At 56.1% G+C, this 24644-nt stretch overlaps 1 protein-coding gene across 7 annotated transcripts in view; it reads right to left on the reverse strand.

Moving 5' to 3' along the window:
* Window positions 1-24644, reverse strand: part of ITPK1 (inositol-tetrakisphosphate 1-kinase) — a 166664-nt gene that overhangs the window by 93184 nt on the left and 48836 nt on the right. The window contains exon 1 of one of the 7 annotated variants that reach the window (XM_046009825.1): window positions 598-915. The exons of the other annotated variants lie outside the window; for them this stretch is intronic. Coding sequence (XP_045865781.1) covers window positions 598-900 — 303 coding nt within the window. The 5' untranslated portion in view covers window positions 901-915. Of the gene's footprint in view, window positions 1-597; window positions 916-24644 lie in introns of those variants that run through there. 7 annotated transcript variants of the gene reach the window in all.

A 24644-nucleotide genomic window follows, 5' to 3' on the forward strand; every position in this document is an offset into this window, starting at 1 on the left:
GAATGCCGGTGGAGGGCAAAAAAGCCCGCATGCTCTGTGGGGTCACCGCAAGAGAGGAACGCACACAGGGTCAAGCCACCGACCATGCGTTCCTTCAGGGCTATTACCAACAGGAAATGCCATGACGGGGGGGGGGGGGTGATGCCAACCTGGATCCCTGCGAGCTGGGCAGTCCCACCCACCCAGCCCTGCCTTCCCAGGAAGAACAAAGTGCACCCGTCGGGAATGTGCGCCCTGGCCGCGGACAGCCCCCGCCTGGCTGGGAGGCGGCAAATTCTTCTCTGGGGCCTGATTAAAGCCAGGCCTGATTACGGGCATCTCTCAGCCCCGGGGCTGGGAGGGCTGTAATCAGGTGCCTGTTACAGTGGCCCATCAGGGCTCTGGGGGTCAGGCCCAAACCACAATCTCTTCCTCACACGTCCGGGCAGGCCTGGCACCCTGCCCAGGGCCCCACAGGGAGCTGCCCCACCCCAGCCCCAGCCCTTCCCACACCATGCCCCCCATCCCCCCCCCACCCCCAGAGCAGCACTCACACCCTTCCTCAGCTCTGGTTTCCACTCTGTCCCTGAGAAATTTACGGTCTCAAAGTCCACTCACCAGGTACCACTCCCACCGTGAGTTCTGAGCACCCGAGAACCCTCTCCTCGTCCCCAGAGCCCTCCACTCCCACCATGCTGGACTCTGGCTCAGAACTGTCCATGGCAAGCCTCTCACCTCTGCCCCATTAGCCGGGGAGGCCAGAGCCAGAGGGAGCAAGAAAATTCCGGGCGGGAGGGGCCTGGGGGCTAAGGCAGAAGCTGTGGGGCAACAGGTAGCCAAGGGACTGCCAGCAAGCAGTTTAGACACGGACCACCAGTTCAAAGGAAAGCAGGTGAGAGTCCCAGGTGGGCCATGTCCCATGGCAAGCCCGTCAACTGCAGGCCAGATATCGTCCAAGTCACCCGTCTGCGACCTGCTCCGTGCGGGTGAGGAAGCTGAGTCCCTGCCACGATGAAGGTGACCGTGACAAAGGTCACACTGGGAATTACTGAGCAAGGCCAAAACAGAATTTAGCCCAAAGCCCAGAGTGGTGCTAATTAACCACCTTTGCGCACCTGCCGAGCTGTGGCCCTGGTGAGTGACAGGGCAGTCGGGAACTCTGAGATGGCGGTGACCCACCTGGTCCTCCACACAGAGGACCTGAGGGCTGGGACGGATTCACACGGGACAACTAACCAATGCTGACCACCCCCCAACCCCACGGGGATGTCAGATCCTGCAGGAGGGAGGGACGGTGGCCCAGGGGACATCAGCACCGAGGGGTGGTAAGAGCTCTGTTGGGGGGGGGGGGGTGGGAACCACCTCAAGCACGGAGGCTAAGGAGAAAAAAGCAAGAAAATCCAGACGGCGGCACCTGGGTGGCTCCGATGGTGGAGTGTCTGCCTTCAGCTCAGGTCATGATCTCCAAGTCCTGGAATCAAGCCCCACATCGGGCATCCTGCTCAGTGGGGAGTCTGCTTCTCCCTCTGCCACTCCCCCTGCTTGTGCTCTGTCTCTCTCTCTCTCTCAAATGAACAAATAAAATCTTAAAAAAAAAAAAAAAAAAATCCGGGGCACCTGGGTGGCTCAGTGGGTTAAAGCCTTTGCCTCCGGCTCAGGTCATGATCTCAGGGTCCTGGGATTGAGCCCCGCAGTGGGCTCTCTGCTCAACAGGGATCCTGCTTCCGCCTCTCTCTCTCTGCCTCATTGTGATCTCCGTCAAGTAAATAACTAAAATCTTAAAAAAAAAAAAAAATCCAATGACGCTGTGACCCGCTGAGTCCAACTCCAGGGACCCCGTCCAGGGCAGGCACCAGAGCTCCAGGGCCAAGACCCATCTGGCTGTGAAGCCAGGGAGGTCTAAGGAAGGGGCACTGAATGGCTCCTACCCTAAGACACACCATAAAAAACCAGAACCCTGACTTCACGGCCCAGACCACGCGGCCTCTCAGACGACGACCGACATCCGCACTGCAGCCCCAGGTCTGGAGGCCCCGCATTCGCAGTGTTCCTGAACCAAATCACGCCTTCCAGCCTGGCCTCTCGGAAATAACCAGGCACACAGATTCCTCTCTGGGCAGACCCTCAGGTTCCTCTATCCTTGCCTGCTGGGACCCACCTGCCACACAGTTCCTCAAGGGGCTGCGCCACTCAGCCAGCGGGCAACCACAGGGGCCAGGCTGCTGCAGCCTTCTAACTCAGCTCCTCAAGGACCCCCGGGAGCACACCCGCAGGCCAGAGGCCTGAAATCCTCCGCGCCTCCAGGGAGCAAAGGTCCTTTGGAGGAAGGCCCCCATGGGGTGGGGGGCAGGGGGGCGCAGAGAGAAGGAGGCAGGGTGCCTAGCTGAAAGGGACCACAGCTCTTACAAGCCAATTAAAGACCCCGTTTTACATGCAAATCAGAGAACTGATTAGCAAGGATCGGTTATTAAAATTCAACTGTCTTTACCATCTTAAACGCTCTAATCCAGAACCCGTACTGCTACAGAAGTAATTTCAGAGTCCAGTCTCTAACCTGAGCGAACCTTAATCCTATACCCTGGGCTGGAAGGGCCACAGCACTCATCCTGAAACTGCTCTCCTCCCCGCCTCAAACACGTTCCGTGGCTCCCTGCCACCCCCAGACAAGGATCCCCCCCCTCAGCTCTGCTCTGGTTGGACGGGTCCGCCCGCGGTCCTTGAAACCTGACTCAAGCCCTCGGCCTGCACACACACAGCCCTCTCTGACCCCCTTCCCGCCATCTCTTGGGCTGTGAACACCCGTGTGTGGTCTGCAGCGAGCCCCGCTCCTCCATCATCACTCTCCGAGCATCGTGACCTCCCCTGGGGCCAACCAGGGGCTCCACTTGAAGGCTTTTTTGTGGCCTGTGCTCAGAGTCTCAGACACGCAGAAGCTTGCTGGCAGGAAACTGCTCGCAGGAAAGCCGCAGCCAGCATGCGGACCAGGGGCCAGTCTCGTTTTCTGTTTTGTAGAGGAGGAAACGGAGCCTCGGGGAAATGCACTAACCCCGGGCCCCGGGCTGATGGCTGTGCCCGGCTCCCACTTCCCCTCCCACGTGTCCCCTCATGTGCTCCCGATAAAAGGAAACTCTGAACTGTGTCCCTGTCATAAAAGAGATAAGGCCAGCCTACAGGAAGTGGGGAAACGGCTGGACGCAATTTAGTGCCCGGGGTTCCCAGTGCTCTGGGGCTTGGGGACCTTTCGGGGGAGGGCGCGGGCAGGGGGGGCCAATAGCCCGCGGGGAAAGAGCACGGACAAATCTATCTCCAAACAACTGGTCAGCTACAAGGCAAGGGGCAGAAGGGCAGAATGGGGATTTTTCCATTTCTCCAGGGACCAAACACTCCAGCCACCCTCTTCCTGCCCCTGTGACACGGCCGCCACCTCCCACAGCGGCCGCCGGACTCCAATAAACAAAACCAGCAAACGCCGCTCACCATCGGCCAGGCTCAGTGTCCAAGTACCCAACCTGGGCTCCCGTCAGGGGGCCGCCTAAAGGATGGACGGCGAGGGTGCTGGGTGCCCTGCTGTCTGTCAGCCCCTTGTGAGCCTCGCCCCCGCCCCCAGGAGCTGCAAGGACGTAAACCACAGAGGCTTCTGTGTTGTCGCTCTGCTTTCTCACCCCCTCTACCCACCAAGGGAATGAACCGCACCCTCCCCGATGTCCAGGAACAGAAGTGAGGGGAGAGAGAAGCAGCAGACCCATGGACCCCCCGCTGAGTCTGAACCACCTGGGCCCCCACACAAGCTGCCAGCGAGCCACCACTCCTGTCTCTGTCAGCCTTGCGTCCATCTGCTGCCTGCCCCGAGCTAGTCCCCTTGGAGAACCTTCCGCTCCCACATTTCAGCCACATAATGCTAGAGGGTGGACCCCCAACTCACTTCCGGGGTGGGCACGTAACTCAGGAAAGGGCAATGAGGACATTAGGTCACCCGAACTGAAGTGAGTGATTGGAGGACAGGTGCTGGGGGTTGAACTGTGTCCCCCTCCCCAAGACAGGCTGAGGCCCCTCCCCCCACACCTGTGACTGTGACCTTGTTTAAAACAACGGTCTTTGTAGAAGTTGTAAGTCGAGATGAGCCCATTAGGGAGGGCTCTGAACCAACTGGACTGTTCTTCTAGGATGAGGAAACCACCTGGGGAAGCCCAAGACACACAGGGAGAGCAAGACCATGGGAAAATGGGGACAGAGCCCGGAGTGACACTGTCACAACTCGAGTAACTCCTGGAGCCACCAGAAGCCGGAGAGGCAAGGAAGGATCTGTAGGAACATGGCGCTCCCAACCCTTGAGTTCCAACTCCTCGCCTCCAGAGTGGAGAATAAATTTCTGTTGTTTTTGTTTGTTATGGCAGCGCCTCCCTGCCAGGAACTAATATGAGAGACACAAAACTCAAACCAGACCAGTCCGAACCAACAGCACCAGCCAGCCCCGGGACTTTGGCTGGACCTCACAGCAAGAGGAGAGCCATACTTGCATCCCTGAGGTTGCCGAGCTGATGGGACGGAGCTGTCCACAATCATCCTCTCACAACTTGGCTAACCTACGCCAGTACAACCTACACAGGCATGCTGGGAAGTGAAACAATAGTCCTGGTGACATAAGTTTGAGTCCCATTTTGTTTTTAACATTAAGTCCAAATGAACATGGTTCCCAAGAGCCTCCATGGATGCCTATGCTTCCAACACGCGTGGGAACATCACTCAGGCACTGGGGTCCTTGTCTTTGGCTCACAGCCTTCAGAGTTTTGTTTTGTGATGGCCGGTCCGCAAACCAAAGGCACGCTTGATTCTTACCAACAAGCCAATCAGCCAAGCTCAGAATAATCAGTGAAGATGTGTCCGATCTTAAGAAACGTGACTAAAAAATGGCTTACGTCGTAAGGACAGAAAGTCTGGAGGCAGGTGGGTGTCCGGGGTCTCAACGGTTCACGGTCAGCAAGAACCCAGGCTCTTTCCAAGTTTTCATTCTGCCATCCTTACTGTGGTAGATTTCTGTCCTCAATCCTATCACCTCATGGTCACAAAACCGCTGCCAGAGCTCCAGGTACCCTATTCCCAGAGGGTATCTGGAAGGGAGGGAAATGGGGACAAGAGCCAAATAGCTGCCCTTCTGGAGAGGAAATACTATTGTTTCTCCTTACATCTGACGGGTCAGAAGTGAAAGACACGGGTGCCTCTAGGCTCCAAGTCTCTGGAAAAGGCAACTGTGTGTCCGTGATAGACCCAGGTCAAGCACCAATGCCACCAGGATTAAAACAGGGACTGTGTGCAAGATGGAGAGTGCGAAGTGCTGAGAGGGCAACTCCCCAGACAGTAAGGCTATGAAATGAGGGAGTCCCTGTGTGTCCCTGCAAAGTCCTTAAAAAAAAAAAAAAAATTTCTGTGGCTTTTAATTTGACCTTGGGGCAAAGTCAACCAATACCTAAGAATCATTGATCAAGGGCTCCCCACAGGCCAAGTTCCCTGCTGAGTACCCTTCCTCGCCCTCGAGGGCCTCATAGGTTAAGAGCAAAAGAGAGCCATCACCCTGAAAGAGCCAGGAGCCCAGAGAGAGCCAAGGAGCCTGGGGCCAGGGCAGAGGCAGCCTGAGGAGGGAGGAGCCCAAGGGGGTGTCTGGAATGCTTCCGCCGGCAAAGACACCTGACTGGGTGTGCCAAGGCGGGTCACAAAGGGCATGTGTGCAGAGGCACAGAGATGGGGGCAGCTGGGGGTTCACTGGTGTTTGACTTGGGGAGTGGCAGGCGGCGAGGTAGCCAGGTTGGTGGCACACAGCCAGGAAGAGCACAAGGCTTAGACTTTCACCTAGAGACAAGGGAACGCAGGGGAGGGGCACGGCTCTTCTCCACCAAAGACTATTCCACAAGGCGAGGGGTGGGCCAAGAGGCAGGGACACCAGGTGCGGCTGGCAATCCCAGGGAAGGGGGACAGGGACAGGGGACCTATGACAGGAGACTGATGAGCTGTGGATGATGGGGGGGACAGCGGCATCTGGGCAGGCTGCCTAGGTGGGAGGCGGGACCTTCATCATGACCCAAGAAAGCAGGGGAGGATGCGGGTTGAGAAAGGAAAATAAGTCAAGTTACAGACCATGGTGGGTCCACACTGGGGTGTTTCCCAAAGACTGCAGGCCTGCTGGGGGTGAGTGGAAGGTGAAGCCTCCCTCCCCACTGGGAAGGGCACCCCGTGCTCGGCCTCACCTGAGTGCAAACGGCCCTGCGAGGAACAGCCTTCCTGGGGCAGAGCAAGGCCAGAGGGCAGCAGGCTGCGGAAGAGCTTCTGACTGCCTTAAATAGAAGCCCCGAGCTCTGGCCGGCCCACAGGAGCTGACCCGGAGAGGCTGGGCTGCACTCAGGGCCCGCGCGAGGCACACTTGAAAGAAAGCCCAGGGGTTACGCTGGTTCTCCCGCCCGCGTGTGCTGCCGGCCTGTAAAATGAGAACTCAGCTCGTACCGGTAAAAGCCTTGTCTTCCAAGAGCCCCAAGTGGGCAGGACAGCAGCCCTCTGATCCTGACCACATCCGTGCAGTGGGGGTGGGAGGCAAGTACTTCCGCTCCTGCTCGCCCTGTCAACCACCAGGTCCAGGTCCTGTACAAGGAAGCCCTTCACTCTCACGCACCATGCATTCTGGACAGTGCTCCGGGAGCCCCGAAAAGCAACCTGGGCCCTGTGCACCATGACGGAAAGGAACAAAGCTGACACCAGGGGTCAGGGTGGCAAGTGGCTATCTTCTACAGCTGGCCGTTGACTGCGCCCCACCCGCGCTGCAAGATCCCCGCTTCTCTTCGCACAAGTAACATTTCCCCCTCCACCACCCAGAAGAGAGGTGGCAAATCAAAGCCCTCATGGTGAGAAGTGTGACAAGCAGGAACTCCTGAAAGATGGGTCAGGTGAGGGGCGCCTGGGTGGCTCAGTGGGTTAAGCCGCTGCCTTCAGCTCAGGTCATGATCTCGGGGTCCTGGGATCGAGTCCCGCATCGGGCTCTCTGCTCAGCGGAGAGCCTGCTTCCCTTCCTCTCTCTCTGCCTGCCTCTCTTGTGATTTCTCTCTGTCAAATAAATAAATCTTAAAAAAAAAAAGATGGGTCAGGTGAGGGCCTATTAAGACCCGGGGAACCACCAGAGCCACCAGCCATAGAGCCCTCTATGACCGGCACTGTCCAGCAGGTGGCGCTGCCTCGAGGTCTTGAGAGGAAGAGAGCGAGGCTGACCGGCGCTGCTGACCTGTCCGCAGAAATGAGACCGACGGCAGGTCTCAATGCATCTCTGCAGCTTACAACGCTGTGCTCTTTGAGGATAGTGCCCAGAAGGTGCTGGAAGAGAGTCAAAGTCCACCAAAGCCAGAATCTGTCTTCCCACCCCAAAGCTCCCCGAGGACTAGGGCAATTTTGTTCTCAACCACATCCCCCCCCCACCAGCCCCCCATGCCCAGCACACAAACGAATGAGGAAGGCCTGATGAGCAGTCCAGGAATCGGCCCGGCCAGTGGCGGCCAGCCTCCACTCCCAAGGGTTTCCAGCAGCCCCACAGTGCTCTGCATACACATCACCTCCGTGACCCAGGCCCCAGTTCCAGGGCTCCGGCTGCTGCCTCCTCCTGGCTCTGTCCCACACACCAACAGTTTCCAAACACCCCTGAACCCCAACATCCTGCCTGAAATGAAATCTAACACGGAGACCCCCAAACCAAAAAGAGATAACAGTCTTGGGTATAACCGAAGGGATCAGCAACAGCTCCTTGGAAAAGCAGACAAGCCCCCCTCCGCAAGGAACCCCTGGGTTCCTCAGAGAGCCCAGTTTGGAAACTGCTGTGCTATCCCCCTTGCGAACCCTAATCCAATGAGCTTGAAAAGCCCTGGGCCTCCCAAAACTGCCTAGCCTGGGAAACAGGAGACGTGGCAGGAGCGTTCCCGGCCAGAAGTCGAGAACCTCCCCAGTCCCTGCCACATCGTGGATGGGGGGTTGGGGAGGGGGTCACCGCCACACCATTCAGGAGGAACGCCAAGAACTAGCACTCATCTCAAGAACAACTCTGTCGTAAGAAATTCGAGCACATTCCACCCCTGAGAGCGCCAGTGCCTTCCGCTTTGGTAGCCAGAGCTTGCTGGGGCGGAGCCTTCATCCCCACGGGGCTTTACCTGGAGGCAAGCAGAGGGCTGGGGAGCAGAATGCCCCCAGGGCTCGAATCCCAGCCCTGCCCTGCCTACAAGCAGCCCGGTGACCCGACAGTGTCCACATCTAAGAGGCAGGACAACTATTCATCCCCGTAGTTCATGGGACGGTCTGGGGTTTAGATGAGAGATTTTCTTTCAAGGGCTTTACAAACCACTCCCAGGTGTTAGCTGTATGGTTGTGGTCTTATTATCAGGATACCGGAGGCTCAAGTAGAACAGACTGACTTCTACTGAAGGTTTTCTCTACTCAGTCCTGGACTCTCACGTCTTGATGCCAGGTCTGGCTGACAGCCCCACCCAGGGAGGCTGGTCTGGACTGTCCTTGTTGGGGGAGAGGGAGTGTCTGTCTGTCCTGCTGGGAATGATACTGGGCCCCCAAAGATGGCACGATTGGCTCCGTGGGCTCCCGGCTGGTGACCAACCCACCCTGCTCCCCTGGGCCACGCTGCATTCAGTGTAATACCTCCCAGTAGCACCACCCTCCCCCCAAACCTAGGATCCCCAAGGAGGCAGTGGCCGGAGCACGTGGGCTTGGGCACAGAGGAAACACACGCTACCTGCCATCCCAGATTCCGTCGCTACTCTGAGGGCAGATAGCGCGTCTGGGAAGAGCACCCAGGCGGACTCCCCCAGGTGTCCCGGAGGACTCAGAGAGAGCTTCGGTGGTTTTCCTGATGAGGCACACCTGGTCCCCATGACATCTTTCACCACGATGGCTTAAAGCCAGGGGCTCCAAGATGAGGGTCCCCAGACCAGCAGCCTCAACCTCCCCAGGAAACTTGTCACTGATAAGTTGACTTATCAACTCCATCCCAGCCTCACTGGTTCAGGGCCTCCAGTGAGGTCACCAGCTGGCTGAAGACGCCCTCCCGAGGACTCTGGGGACACTCTGGGCTTGCATCCGATGGGCCCCACCTGGTCATGTATCACCCAGGAGCTTTCCATCCGCCGACACTCGGGACTCACCCCGGAGACCTTGATTCAATTAATGCTGCCCCAGCAGTGATTTTAAGTATTTAAAAAAACACAAGAGGATTTGCAGGGCAGTGAAGCTAGACGAGCCCATAGGCCTATGGTATTAGGATGGGATACACTAGGGGGTACGCGTCATCACACATTGGCTAAAACCCATAGGAACGGACGCCACCAAGAACGAACCCCCATGAAAAGTACGGACTCTGGGTGTTTATGATGTGGCAGGTTTATCCCTCTGTCGGGGCGGGAGTGCTAGTTGTGGGGAAGCCCATGGGGCTGGAGGGCTGATCATACGCAGCCCCACAAGCTCCCAGGCGGCTGTTATCCCCCCTTGTCAGTGGAACCCGGGCTGATGCACGGAAGGGAGGCAGGAAGCCAGGCTTGAGTCGCCAGGTAAGACCACACAGGTCGTCAGCCATCAGAGAAGATGCCAGAAGGAGGGAAGTCATACTCATGAATGCAGGAGGGAGAGGAGTGCGGAAGAAAGTGGGGAAGGGCTCATTCTTTCCAACTCTGCTTTTAACATCTTGCTTCCCCACATCGGCCTTAACCCCTCCCTCTGGGGTAGTCACTGCGTCAGAGGCTGGCCTGAGGGTCACCCCACCACCTGGAGTCAACCAGAATCCCCACCTGCTAGCAGGGGAAAGTGAGCATGGCACCCGCACATCCCCGCTTTGACCCCCGTCTCCGCATCTGTAATGGATGGCGAGAAGGCGCTGGAGGGGCATACAGGGCCTGGACCAAAGTAAATGCACAGTAAAAACAGGTCGTTATAAACTGGCCGGTAGGACCTGAGGCCATGCCAACTCCACAGGAAAGAGCAGTTGGACGGTTTCTCACCTCCTGCCCGCGCCCCTTCTCTGGCTAGGAGGCCAGAGTTAGAGAACAGAAGAGGGAGTCCTCTCTCTCCAAGTCTACGTTACCAAACACAGGCTGGACGCACTGTGAAAGAAACCCCCTTCATTCCACAAATGCTCCTGGAGCGCCTGCTCCGGGCCAGAGGCAGGGACAGGCCATGACCTGCACTCCTCTGAACACTGGGAGACTCCAATCCCGGGAAGAACAAGGACGACGTTGCTGGGGCTACTGGCTTCCCGCCACGGAGGCTCCTTCCTGGAGCCTCTATCGTCAGCAGCAAGGGGACCGTCTTCTCCCAAAGGGAGCCTCGGGAGGAGGGACCCTCAGTCCTGCCGCCTGAGAACCAATGTTCAAGAGAGAACCCAAGGGTACGTATTACAGAAAATGGCACACCTGGGGTGCCTGGGTGGCTCAGTCAGTTAAGTGTCTGCCTTCAGCTCAGGTCGTGATCTCAGGGTCCTGGAATCGAGCCCCGCGTCGGGCTCTCTGCTCGGCGGGGAGCCTGCTTCCCCCTCTCCTTCTGCCCTTACCCACACTTGTGCATGCTCTTTCTCTCTCTAATAAATAAGATATTTTTTAAAAAAAAGAAAGAAAAGAAAAAAAAGAAAATTTCACATCCCCTGCCTACTGTAGTTCTGTCTTTTATGTTTTATAAGCATTTTATTCCTGTCCAACATATGATAAACAAGAAGGCGTGTACCATGAGGGAGCAGCTTGAATATTCGAACTGACCCCCAAAATCAAGGCTGAGAAGAGAACCTTGCAGGCCCCAGTAGGATCTGCCATGTCCCCCACCTATCCAGGATCCTGTCCCCAGAGGTGACCACAAGCCTGCCTTCCTTCCCACAGACTAGCTCTCGTATTCAAGAACCTCACTGATGAGGCATCTCACGTGCCCAGCGCCTGTCCGAGTCAGCTTCTCCAGGTGCACACTCTGTCCACGGGATTAGCCGCGGTTTAAGTGTGGCGGCTGCTGGCTCATTCTTGCTGAGCGAGAGAAGAGAGAATTATAACACCCGCACGAAACACATCGAACATGCTTGTTCTACAGCTGATGGACATGTCCACTTGGAGGCTCTCATGCCTACCGCGGCTCTGAACATCCGTGTCTATCTCTTGGTGGACACAGCGCTCCCTTCACTTGGGAATACACACCCAGGGCAGGCGGGGGCATCAAAGTTAGCAGTGCTCTGCTCTGACAAGAGCACGCTCCAGACGAAACCCCTGCCAACCCCCAGCCCCTCACCTGGCTTCATTTCTTTCCCTGTCCCTGTCCACCATCACACGCTTCACACGCCTGTCCACCCGTTTTTGGTGTCTCGGCCTTTGGGACGGGGGTGCGCCTGGAGAACGGGGATTTTGTGTGTTCCGTGCACCGCAGATCCCCCCACCAAGTCCCAACTCTGCTGGGCCCAGAGCAGATGCTTGAAAAACACCTGCAGGCCAACGGAGCTTCTGCATTCTTTCCAGCACGCAGGAGCTCAGGGGAACCTCTCAGCTGGCCCCTTGGCCCCTTCTTCCCCCCGGGGGCCTGCCCACAGCCCAAGAATCCCCTCTGTCATCCCCATCCAGTCCCTAGCCCCAACAGCCAATTAAGCCTTGACCAGAGACTCCCCCTACCCCCCAATTCTTGCTGCACAATGTCCCTTTCCTGGGATGCAATGTAAAGGCTCCTGGGAAAAGCCCAGGCTCAAGTCTTGGCTCTGCAAGAGCCGGCTGGTGTAGCAGCATTGTGGGCAGGCGGCTGCAGGCCAACCCCCCAGAAGACAGGCTGGGCCGGTAGAGCACCAGCCAGCTCACGGTCGGGGGAGAGGGCTGGGGCCCAGGGCAAGCAGCCCCCATGAGGCCGGGGCAGCGGAGGCCTCCGGGCGCAGGGCAGCTCCAGCAAAGCAGGGCCAAGCAGAGAGGGCCTCACAGAGAGATGTCTCAGCGGCTGTCTCTTGCTGGGGTGATGCCTCTGCTTCCCCAAGGAGGAGGGCTGGGGCGGGCAGCGCAAGCAGAGAGGGACTCGCGCTGAGCAGAGGGGCAGGCTGAGCGTGGAGCCTCGGATGCCGGCTCCTGGCAGGACAGAGAAGAGCGAGGGAGAGGGGTCAGAAAGATCGTGGGGTAGGATGGGGGTGGGGACAAAGGACCGCCATGCCCAGGCCTCTGGGCTCCGTGATGGAGTGCTGGAGGCGTTACAGACAGGTCACCAGCCATCTCCCCGCACGGCAGATCTGGGGGCATGCGCACACCCCTGCGGCGCAGTTCCCACGGGTTCCCAGACACGCTCGGAGCAGCAAGGGTGTGGGGGGGACAGAAAGGGAGACCGAAGCCGTGCACTCCCCTCCCCCACCCCAAGGCAAGAGGGACCAACCCAACAGGAATGAGGTAAAGGTGGGATGGAACCCAGAGTCTTAAACACCTTGCCTGGCCCGAGGCTGGCCCTCCGTGTGGCAGCCACAGCTCTCCCTCGCACTGCCAGCCCATTCCAGAACCTTCCATGCTGCATCAGAGCAGGGCTTCTCCTCTAGAGCCTCAGACCCCAGCATCCCCATGGCAACAACCGCAAACACAGGAGCCCAGGCCTCCATGCCATAAACAACCCTGACAGGTTCAATAAATACAGATGTACTAGAGCAATTTGTGGGGAATTTATGAGAAATTAAAAATTCAGCTTGGACAGTAAACAACCCATTTCAGAATTTGCCCCACTTAAAGTTAAATAAACCGCCTGGGAGCATTTTTCAAGCGTGATGTTTCAAAACTGCAATCTGGGACTTGCCAGGAACACTTCCTGAGGCTCCAGAGCTGGGTGCTGCTGCGGAGAGCACATCGCACATCCGCTAACCTCAGAAGGCACCTTACAGTTTACAAAGCAGCGGCCTTCACCCACCTGCTGCCTGGTGAGACAGTGGGGCAAGTTCGAGTACCACCACCATGATGATGAGCTTTGAAGCTGCCGAAGAGCCTCAAGCACCACCGTGACTTGCTCAAGGTCACTGAATCTGGTCAAGGTCAGAGACAGGACACAAACTCAGGCCAGTCCAACTTCAAAAACAATGCACGTACAGCCAGCCATGTGTGCATTTGCTACAACACACGAATGCACGCGAGCGAGGTCTGGTGCGGGGAGCTGGCCGAATTCTCTAGAAATCTGCCCTATTTAAACAGCATCAAAGGGGGCTGCTTCAAACAAATCAACAAATTCTCGCAGGCCCACACCACCCAGGGGGCAGGTGGGCTCAGATCCACCGGGCTGTCTTCAAGATGAAAGACTAAGAAATAAGCAGACAGAGATGGAGAGAGCGTACCCTGGCTTCCTGCGAGGTCAGAGATTCACAGGCGGGGAGAGTGAGACGGGAGACCAGAGATCCCATCAGGGGCCTCAGCCTGTTTCACGGAGAAGGAACCAGAACCCGGCCCAGCTGCATGACAGGCAGTGAGCCCAGGGCTGGGATCCCAGGAGCCAGTCCCCCTGACTGAATGCCCTCTCCCACCACGAGAGCCACATATCCTGGGAGCACCTGCAGGTGCCCACCTGGTCACTCTCCCAGGCTCGAGGGCTCTGTGACCTGAGTTTCTCATGCAGCAACACACGAATCGCCTCAAGATCAAACAGGTGGGGGAGACTCGCCAGCCCTGGGCACACTGTGCCGACAGGAGCCCTCCCAGCTCCCGCTCCCAGGTCGGGCAGAGGCTCCCCTGTCCTGCTCCTCTGATGCGGCCCTCGGGTTGTCTGCCCTTGGTAGGGGGTTGGAGACGGGGCTATCCCAGTGGTCCCAGGGGGCATCAGAGGGCATGCTGCCAGGGGCCTGAGTGAGCCCTCAGGGATGGAAGGCATGGAGGGGTGAGCCTCTACTCCCAGTCCTCCAAGCATCCACCCTCTCGATCACAACCGACAGGACCACAGAAAACGGGCCTGTACCCTAACGGCCACAGAGGCACGGGGGAGGGCCAGACAGGACCCTCAGAGCGAGGGCATCACACTGGAGCCTAGCAGAGACTGAGGACCCCGAGTTCCCCTCCCAACAGCCCAGGGATGGCACCTCTGCCCTGAGGTTCCCCAAATCACACAGCAGGGGAGAGCGGGTACAGGCCCCTCCTGGCCGATCCTGCTCACACTCCCCCTGCTCCAGGCCTGGAGGCTGACCTCCGAGGATCACCGAGCCCCTGCATTTCCAGCCAGATCCAAGGGCAGGAGAGAGCCAGGCCATGGGGATTGAGCCCACCTGGGTTCAGACACCACAGCAGTTAGCACTTGCTGGCTCTGTGACCTCAGTGCGTCCTTAAGCAAATGACACAGCTGAGCCTCAGTTTCCCCATCTGAATAAAGAGATCCCACCTCACAGACTGAGTCTGAGAACTCACCAGTTAAAGTAAAATCATCCAAGAAAGACAGAGGAATCCAGGCTCAGCGATGACAAGGGATTAGCTCGATGTCCCGTGGTCAGAATCCACTGGGACAGGGACCCATATATCCACCCTGGAAATTCTACTCCACGGTCTGGTCTGGGCCCATTCCATCAGGGAAGCAAGAGGGGGATTAACTCAGGGCTGCATACCACTGCCGCATCCCCAAGGGAAGCAGACAGGGAAGCGGGGTTTGATAGTCTTTTCAAAAGTTCCCTCTGCAATCCCAGTTCCCTGAATACGAACCGGCAGCTAGTCAGGGATCACTGGACGTGGATTTTGTGCCAAGCTCCGGAGTAAGTGCTTCGACACTCTATCTCAATTAGTCTTCTCGGCCTTCGGGGTAGGTGATGGACAGCTCCTCCAGGAGAGGAGGCTAAGGCCGAGGGCTACATAACCAGCCCCCAGACACCTATAATTGAGTGGAAAGGGCTGGGCCCTTGACCACTGTGCGATGCTTGCTGCCTCTGAGGGAGGCGGCACAGGGGGTGCAGGGGAGCCCCCCTGCTCTCGGCTACGTGCTACAGTCAGAACTTCCCCGGAGCGAGCAAGCTGCAACTGCGTGCAAAGAGGAAAGCACCTGTGAGCGAGGGGTCCCAGAGGGGGACAGAACCCCGCAGCGCAGGCAGCCTAGCCCGGGGAACAGCCTGCAGCCCCGCTATGCTGGGAAGAAGCAGGACTGGGGACCACCCAGAGGCCAGCCAACTCGCACCAGCAGACTCTCTCCCCTTCCCCGGGTCAAGAAGCACACGAGGGAAAACGCCCTCAGACAGGCAGGGCTGCAGGCGGCCCCAGCTCCCAGCCACGATGGGTGGGGCGGCGGGGGGTGTCTGGGGCCTGAGTGAGAAAGAAAGGCATGGGGGGATGCCTGGGTGGTGCAGTTGGTTAAGTGACCGAGTCTTGGTTTCAGCTCAGGTCCTGATCTCAGGGTCATGAGATCAAGCCCCACATCGGGCTCCATGCTCAGCAATGAAGGGAGAAGGGGAGGAGGGGAGAAGGCGGGGGGGGCGGGGGGGAGGCGAAGTATACACAGGAAAGAAATAGAAGTGCCTGAGTACCTGAGAACATTCAAAAATCCAGAAGAACAAACTCCAAAACAATGGTGTCTTGCCATGGTTCTCTCTAACGGTTGGGTTTTTCCCCCAGAAGTACACATTACTTTAACAAACTGCAAGAACAATACATAAATATGATTTATTACTTATATAGCCCAAGAAATAATCGCAGACTTGACCCAGTGATATCGGAACCAGATACTCATGATGACGCTGTCACAGGGACAAGCCACAACCCCCACCGACACCCAGGGAGGGAACTCACCAACTCTGGTTCCGGGAGAGTATCATGCAGCCACTAAGTAAACAAGCCTAAGTAGAACATTTTACAAAAGGGGAAACACTAACAATTGGGTGAATGTGTTTGTGGTTAGCAGATTCCAAAAGGACAAGAATTTTGTTTAAAATATGTAAATACATCTTCCCCACCTACATACAGAGAAAAAACTCAAAGGATGTTCGTGAAACACGGATGACGGTCAACTCCGGACTACCGGCTGCCCCCAAGGCCCTTCTGCACCTTCTTGAAGGACATCTTCAAACCCCTTCCGGAGGGTCAGACAATCCACGGGCGGGAGGGAGACAGGGGGGCAGCTGGGGCAGGCAGCCCCCCCACGGAGCCCCACGCTGTCTGGGTGGCAGGATGGCCAAAGAACGGCCCAGCCTGAATTCTCTGGGCTGTGTCATGGACAGACCAGCTCACGGTCAAGACCAAGGTCCGCCCTCATCACACCCCATAACCGTGTCCCCTTCTCCTGAGGCTATGCTGGCTGGGCAGAGGCCCTCGTTCCCCTCGGACAGATGATAGCATTGAAGTCTCAGACCGCAAAATAAGGAGGCTGAGGCCCCAAGCTGGACTGGGGACACCCGGGTCCAATAAAAGTGTGAACCCGAAACCAGTCAGCCGGGAATAGTCAATGAGCACGCAACCTCATCAGGCCCTGGGCTCAGGAGAGGACCAGGTAGGCTTCACACCCGTTATTAGTTCGATCAAGTGTGCCCCTACCCCCCACCATGCGGCTCTCCTCTCTCCCCCAGGCCAGGCTCCCCTGCCCCCAGGCCACACTCCTAGGCCATTAGCTCAGTCCCAAAGGCATCCTTTCCCATCCAGGCTTCTGATGATCCTGTCAAAACACTGTAAATAACTTATTTCCACTTGGCAGGGCTTGCAGCAAAAATACCGTCCAGGCAGGGAGAAGCCAGTGAGCCAAGGGCTGCCTCCATGCCAGGAAACCCGCACTCCCCCTACCCGGGGTCCACAAGCCCTCACCCGCCGAGCGTGGGAGAGACTCAGGATTGGGGCCAAACTCTTGTCCAGTTTGATAGGGGGACGAGCTTCCTAAGACCCTGGGGGTCAACTCAGGAACCAGAAAACCACAGAGCTGCTGAGCAGTCCTCACTACCCCACAACCCCACACACCCCCTGAGCCCCCTCTGCTATCCTCGAGCCACTCACACACCCCTCAGGAGGGCCTTCTCCCCTGCCGTCGACCCATCTCCTTCCCCAGTCTTGTCACTGTCGGGGAGAGGCGCTTCGGAGAAGCTGTGCCACTTGCCCTGAGCTGCACGCCACAGAGGGGCACAGGCGGAGCCAGGGCCGCCTTCTGCCGACTCAGTCCAGGCCGGGAGCCTCCTGAGCGCGAAACGCACTGGCTTTGCCACAGCCGCCCCTGGAAGCCCACCCCAGCTCTGCGGCTCACTTGCGAGGCAAAGACACTCCCCATGTGTGAACCCCGGGGCTCTCCCCGCCACCGGCCAGTGGGGACACTGATGGTGGCACCCAGGAGGAAGGCACCAACAGGGGTCACTGCGGCCACCTGCGCCGGCTGGCAGAAGCCCAGCCCAAGGACACCAGAGCATTGTGAAATGACTATGTGGGCCTCTCAGAGCTCTGAAGCGGCCTTACTAGGGGATTACTGCCCAGAGGCCTGGGACCCCCACACGTGCCCCCAGGACACCTCATCAAAGCTCCCCACCACCCCCCACACTGGACCGCTGAGCGCCTCCCAGGCGGCTCCTGCAGAGTGATGAGTGCGCCCTGCTGCACCGCCAAGTCCCGGGATCTCCTTATAGGGTGTGCTCCAGGGCCATCACAGAAAGTTCAGGAAGAGAAACACCGGCGTTCCTGTTGCAAAACAGGCCTGTGTAGACGGGAAGCAAGGAGCCCAGAGCAACCAGGTCCCTGAAAGGGCTACCCCGCCTGCCCCTTGTACAGGACATCAGAGACCTGGCAAGGAGGTCTACGATGGGGCTGTGGTGATGCCCCTGGGGAGTCCTCGAGGTGGGGGCGGGGGGCTCAAGGGGAGAGAGAAAGAGCCAAGTCACGGCCCCGGATTCGCAAAATGTGGAGAAAAACCCGTGACATCTCAGCTGCGCACAGTACTCCCGGGACCTCCCCCCAGGCAAGGCTGAGCTAGCACACCCAGGAAGAGGGGCAGGAGCCTTCTGCAGCCAGGGTGGGGGGCTGAGCACTGTCAGAGGTGGCGCCTTCACCCCATGGTGGCTGGACTCAGAGAGGCAGGAAGAGGAAGGAGGTCAATGAGCCTGTGCCCCTGAATGCACCCCAGGCAGGGCCAACTGCTCTGCCCCAAGATGACACCCCCAACCAGGCCGCCCATGCCCCCGCACAGAGGAGAGGGCCACAGGCCACCAGAGCCAGGAGGGGATCTGTGAGCTGGGACGCCGCTGGCCCACAGCAGAACACCATCCCTGCAGGCCCCTCTAAGCGAATCGGGTGGGCCTGACCCACACGGTAACATTTCTGGCTGCTTTTCTTGGGATAACAAATCAAACAAGAAAGATCCTTTTATTCTGGGGGCGCCTGGGTGGCTCAGTGGATTAAGCCGCTGCCTTCGGCTCAGGTCATGATCTCAGGGTTCTGGGATCGAGCCCCGCACGGGGCTCTCTGCTCTGCAGGGAGCCTGCTTCCTCCTCTCTCTCTGCCTGCCTCTCTGCCTACTTGTGATCTCTCTCTCTGTCAAATAAATAAATAAAAATCTTTTAAAAAAAAAAAGATCCTTTTATTCTGGCTCATCTACCTATCCGATCACCCAACGAGTTTAGACTCATGCCGATTTCCACAGGCCCCGAAGGACCTCATCCCTGTCACAACCCCGAGGCTGGCCCCATTATTACTGCCAGCTTATAAATGAGGCAACTGAGGCTCACAGGGGGTCAGTGCCAAGACTAAGTGTGCTGGACACAGCTGGCTGCAGCCCAACATCCATTCTCCTCTTTAGTAACAGAATCCCGGGTTCATGTGAGGGGACAGACAGCATGCCCAGCAGAAAGACCATACTTCCCAGCTTACCGGCCACCAGGCATTAGAAAGCTTGACTCCAACCAAGGCCGGCATAGGCAGCAACATAACATGGGATTTCAAAGGAGGTCACCTAATAAGAACAGACTCAGGTGTGAGGTGGGGGTGCCCTACTCCCGTACTGCCTTCCTATGACCTGGGATGTAATTACAATGGCTGGAGCTCCAGCAGCCACCTTCAGCAAGGAGGCCAGCTTCAGCCCAAAAGACAGTGTAGCACAGAGAAAAAAGAGTTCTTTACTATTCTATGGAGCCCCCCACCTGCCCTAGGTTAGCCTGCATCCAGCTTCTGTAGCACAGAGAGAAGTAAAGATTTTATTTAGGCTGCTGTTATTGCCAATCTGCTACTGGCAGCTGAATGCCAATCCTGATGGCTCCACAGGGAAGCTGCAGGTGGACAGGTTTTGGGAGAATGGGAGCTGGCCAGGCAGAGATCCTCACCCCAAAACAATATGCTTGCATGAGACTCACAGAGAATGTGCGCAGGCCACCACCTTCCTGCTCGTCTTACAATTCTCTGTCTTCATCCACATCAAGACGGTGAGTTCATACTTGTGATGCTGACAAGATTCTTCAGTAGGAAGGAAGGTTCAATCCTCCCCATGGCTCTTCCTCCTCCTCCTGAGGATGTCAGACTTCTTCTTTGAGGCAGTGAATCCCATTTCCCTGCAAGCACCAGCCCCCGGAGGCTCAGAACTACCCTGGCAAGCACTCACAGCCACAGGCGCAACAGGAGACACTACAGCCCCCCTCTGCTCCTCGCCTCGATTTACTTCTTCTGTGGTACTACCTCTTCCTTTGGGGAGAAAGAGACAGCGCAAAGCACACAGAACACTAAAAGGGAGGAACTTCCTAGACTATAAAATTAATGAAAGCAGCTCGTTCTTCTCTGAGAGAAGTTAAAATGGCAAATTATCTCGTAAGTGAGCACTTCGCAGGAACGAGGAAAACTCTTCCAGCTCACGTACACTCTCTGACCTTTCGAAATGGGGCTCTATGAGGGGCGCCTGGCTGGCTCCATCGGAAGAGCACGCGACTCCTGATCTCGGGTTGTGAGTTCGCACCCCATGCTGGGTCTGGCCATTATGTAAATAAATAAATAAATAAACTTGAAAAACAAAATGGTGCTACATGACAGCTCTCCCTGTTGCTGAAAAAGAAATGCCACGATCTCTCAGCCGGCCTCTGCCTTTATACATCACCAGGCACAGATTAAGAAGCTTCCACGATATACGAACACGTCCTTACTGTATTTCCTTGGTTCAAAGGTATCATCAGTCAGAACCATCACATTAAATGTTCGTTAAAAGGTTTCTAAGTAGGGGCGCCTGGGTGGCTCAGTGGATTAAGCCGCTGTCTTTGGCTCAGGTCATGATCTCAGGGTCCTGGGATTGAGCCCCGCATCGGGCTCTCTGCTCCGCAGGGAGCCTGCTTCCTCCTCTCTCTCTGCCTGCCTCTCTCTGCCTACTTGCGATCTCTCTCTCTGTCAAATAAATAAATAAAATCTTTAAAAAAAAAAAAAAGGTTTCTAAGTAGGTATTGGAGATCCAAAAGACAAAAAAAGGGTATGTTAGTATAGACATACAAAACCAATGGACAAGCTCATGCTGATTATTTCTAGAGAACATGATGGGAAACTTTGCCAATTCATTTCTGTAATATTTAATTATTTTCCACTGATTTCCAAAGAGTTCTTTATAAGGGGCACCTGTAAGCCAGAACACTGGTGGGGCAGATACCCCAGAAGAACAAGGTGTGGTCCGTGGCCCTAAGGAGCTTCCAGAGACAGGGAAAGGCCCCCACGGTCTGCGATAACAACATGACGTGAGAGTTTTGGCCCCCAGGAGGTGGGTTCACGGGGTATGCGGGGACCCACGGGAGGGAGGGACTCTCCAGGCCTGGGGCATCCAAGAAAGCTTTGTGGAGCTAGTGGCCGTGAGCTTGCTCAGACAGATCAGCAAGCGTCGGCCAGATGGACCAGGAAGAGGAGCGTGGTGGGCTGCCCAGAGAGGGTGTGGGGGGACCAGGCCTCGCCACAGGGACACTGGGACGCTGCATGGGGTGCTTTGGGTGCCCCTGAGGAAGTGGCCCGGGCTGGGTTCCCTGTAGTGGGAAGCAAGTCTCAAGGGCTTCATAGACCCCCCCCCAGGAACGGGTCGTCAGCCTGTCCCCCGGGGGCTGCAGCCGTGCTGGGACAAGACGGTGCTTATCAGAAAGAGCATTCTGGCAGCTCAAACAGCAGACAGGTGGGCCCAGGAGAGAGCTCAAGACACTGCAAGAAAGCTGCTGCCAGGAAGCGCTGGTTTCAGAACGATGCAGAACCGGGAGCAGGCCACAGAAGGTCACACGTGGACTGTGACACCAGCCGGCTGGGTTTTCTCTGCCTGTGCTAGCTGAGGGACTAGGGTGAGCTCTTTTGACTCAGTTTCCTCATCTGTAAAGTGGTGATAACAAAAGTTTATCTGTTCAATCACGCTAATAACAGTACTGACAGTCCCTCACTGGTGCAGGGGTGAAATGAGTTACCATGGGAAAGTGCTCACAGAAGTTCCCGAACCCCAGCAAGCCTGTGCTCCCATCTGCCTTGATTCCTTCCCCCGCCCCTCCTCAGGGGCCCAGGGGCCTCAAGGACCTGCCTCAGCATGGTCCTCCCCCACCTCCAGGGGGGCCAGAGACTAGTACAGCACAGGGGACAATCATGGTAATCTCGAGGCAGTGTGGCAAGTCCATCCCTGGGTCCCTCCCACCCCCCAACCCCAGACTTCTAGCAGAGACTCAGGCAAGGCATTTACAACGCAGTAAACCACCAAGTCTGCGCCAAGCCACGGGGCTCCGCACACCAGATCTTGATGCCTTAGACTCAGGAACGCCACTTCAAAGACAGAACCCGGGATGTGAACGACACCCACGGTAGCACTGTTCAGAGCCCCAGACCAGAAACCACGAGAACCTGAGGCTCTGGGATGGAAAAATGGTTACAGACACTGGGGACGGTGTGACCGCAGAAAACGGACACCGCCCCCGCAACAGTCAGTTCCAAGGTGACGAACAGCCCAAGCACATGCTCGTCCATCCCCCAGACGAAGGTCACAGAACCTACAGACACAGAAACGTCCCACCCAGATGCACACGATAAGTAACAAATAGTGTATTTTAGGTAAAGGTACAAGAAGAGACTAAAATAACTTTTCGATGATTATCTCCGCACTGTCATTTTTTTTTAAAGCTATACACAGAAGGAAACTGGACCATTCTCTCACACCATACACAAAGATAAACTCGAAATAGATGAAAGACCTCGACATGAGGCAGGAATCCATCAGAATCCTAGAGGAGAACATAGGCAGTGAAACCTCTTCGACATTGGCAACAGCAACTTCTTTCAAGACGTGTCTCCAAAGGCAAAGGAAACAAAAGCGAAAAAAAAAAAAAAACTTTGGGGACTTCATCAAGATCAAAAGCTTCTGCACAGCAAAGGAAACAACAGCAAAAGTCAACAAAATAAAGAGGCAACCCATGGTATGGGAGAAGATATTTGCAGATGACACGGCAAAAAAAGGGCTGATGTCCAAGATCTGTAAAGAATTTCTCAAACTCAACACACACAAAACAGATAATCATGTCAAAAAATGGGCAGAAGACATGAACAGACACTTCTCCAAAGAAGACATACGAATGGTTAACAGACATATGAAACAATGATCAGCATCATTAGCCATCAGGGAGATTCAAATCAAAACCACATTGAGATACTTACTACTTTACACCAGTTAGAATGGCCAAAAATTAACAAGGCAAGAAACAACAAGTGTTGGCAAGGATGTAGAGAAAGGGGAAACCCTCTTACACAGTTGGTGGGAATGCAAGTTCATACAGTCTCTTTGGAAAACAGTATGGAGGGCGCCTGGGTGGCTCAGTCGTTAAGCATCTGCCTTCGGCTCAGGTCATGATTCCAGAGTCCCACGTCAGGCTCCCTGCTCCACTGGAAGCCTGCTCTCCCTCTCCCGCTTCCCCTGATTATGCTCCCTCTCTCTGTGTCGCTCTGTCAGATAAATAAATAAAATTTTACAGAAAAGAAAAGAAAAGGAAAACAGTACAGAGGTTCCTCAAAGAGTTGTAGGTAGAGCTTCTCTATTACCCAGCAAGGGCACTACTGGGCATTCACCCTAAGATACAGATGTAGTGAAAAAAGGGGCACGTGCACCTCAATGTTCATAGCTGCGATGTCCACAATACCCAAACTGTGAAAGGAGCCAAGATGCCCTTCAAAACACAAATGGATAGGGGCGCCTGGGGGGCTCAGAGGGTTAAGCCTATGCCTTCAGCTCAGGTCATGATCCCAGGGTTCTGAGATCGAGCCCCGCATGGGGTTCTCTGCGCAGCGGGGAGCCTGCTTCCCTCTCTCTCTCTGCCTGCCTCTCTGCCTACTTGTGATCTCTGTCTGTCAAATAAATAAATAAAATCTTAAAAAACACACACACAAATGGATAAAGAAGATGTGGTCCATATACACGATGGAGTATTATGCCTCCATCAGGAAGGATGATACCCAACTTTTGTAGCAACATGGACGGGACTGGAAGAGATTACGCTGAAGGAAATAAGTCAAGCAGAGAGAGTCAAGTATCATATGGTCTCACTTATTTGTGGAGCATAAGGAATAACACAGAGAACATTGGGTGAAGGAGAGGAGAATTGAGTTGGGGGAAATCGGAGGGGGATACAAACCATGAGAGACTGTGGACTCTGAGAAACAGACTGAGGGTTTCAGAGGGGAGGGGGATGGGGTGACGGGTGAGCCTGGTGATAGGTATTAAGGAGGGCACGGATTGCATGGAGCACTCACTGGGTGTTATACACAAACAATGAATCACACAATACTCCATCAAAAACTAATGATGTACTGTATGGTGACTAACACAACATGATTAAAAAAATAAATAAATATTTATGAGAGCAAGCATGAGCGGGGGAGGGGCAGGAGAGAGAGAGAGAGATTGAGAAAGATTCTCCATCGGATTCTGCGTTGAGTGTGGAGCCTGCCACAGGACTCGATCTCAGGACCCTGAGGTCACGACCTGAGCTGAAACCAAGAGTTGGATGCTTAGTCGACTGCACCACCCAGATGTCCCCGGCCTTTCGTTTCTAAGCCTGTCTTTCTTTCCCAAGATTTCAAAAACGAGCACATATTACTTAATAAGTAAAAGAATAATCAAGAATTTTTTTAATCTGTGGTTCGTTTTTAACAGACACAGACACTCGGGACCTGCCCTGTCCTGTGTGGGCAGCTCAAGTCCTTAATCCGATCACCCAGTAGACAGAGCACACACCGGGGCCAGGCCCTGCGTTCCCCAGAGTCAAGAAAGTTCTGGTCCAGAAGGAGCCCTCAACTCACAGCTCCAGCTGGGCACGGAGGGGTTGGGAGGGGGGTTCTGCTGGGAGAGCAGGGAAGGTGTCACAGGCAAGGTGACACCTGGGCACGTCGAACAGCACAAATAAAAACACGACAGCGGGGAGGGAAATGTCAGCTTGTCAGCCAATGAGTCAAGGCTCCTGGTGGCCTGTGAGGCGGAGCGGACGGCAGAAGCGGCTCCTCTCGGTGCTGGCTGTGTACGCGGGGTCCTCCCGTCAGTCCCCCTCTCACCACGGGGTGGTGAGTCACGGTCCCCCCACAGGCATCCCCCCAGCTGTGCCGGCATGCTGCACCCAGCTGCATGGGGCGGGGGGTGGGTGGTTTCAGCAGCTCTGGGCCGGGCACTCTGACCAGCTCCGGACCATGTGCCCCCGGCCAGCGGACCCCACTTTGAGCAGCAACACCCCGGGCGACCTCACCTCCCAGTGGCCTTGAATCGGGCAG

This window comes from Meles meles, chromosome 6, assembly GCF_922984935.1.
Source record: "Meles meles chromosome 6, mMelMel3.1 paternal haplotype, whole genome shotgun sequence".
NCBI classification, from domain to species: domain Eukaryota; kingdom Metazoa; phylum Chordata; class Mammalia; order Carnivora; family Mustelidae; genus Meles; species Meles meles.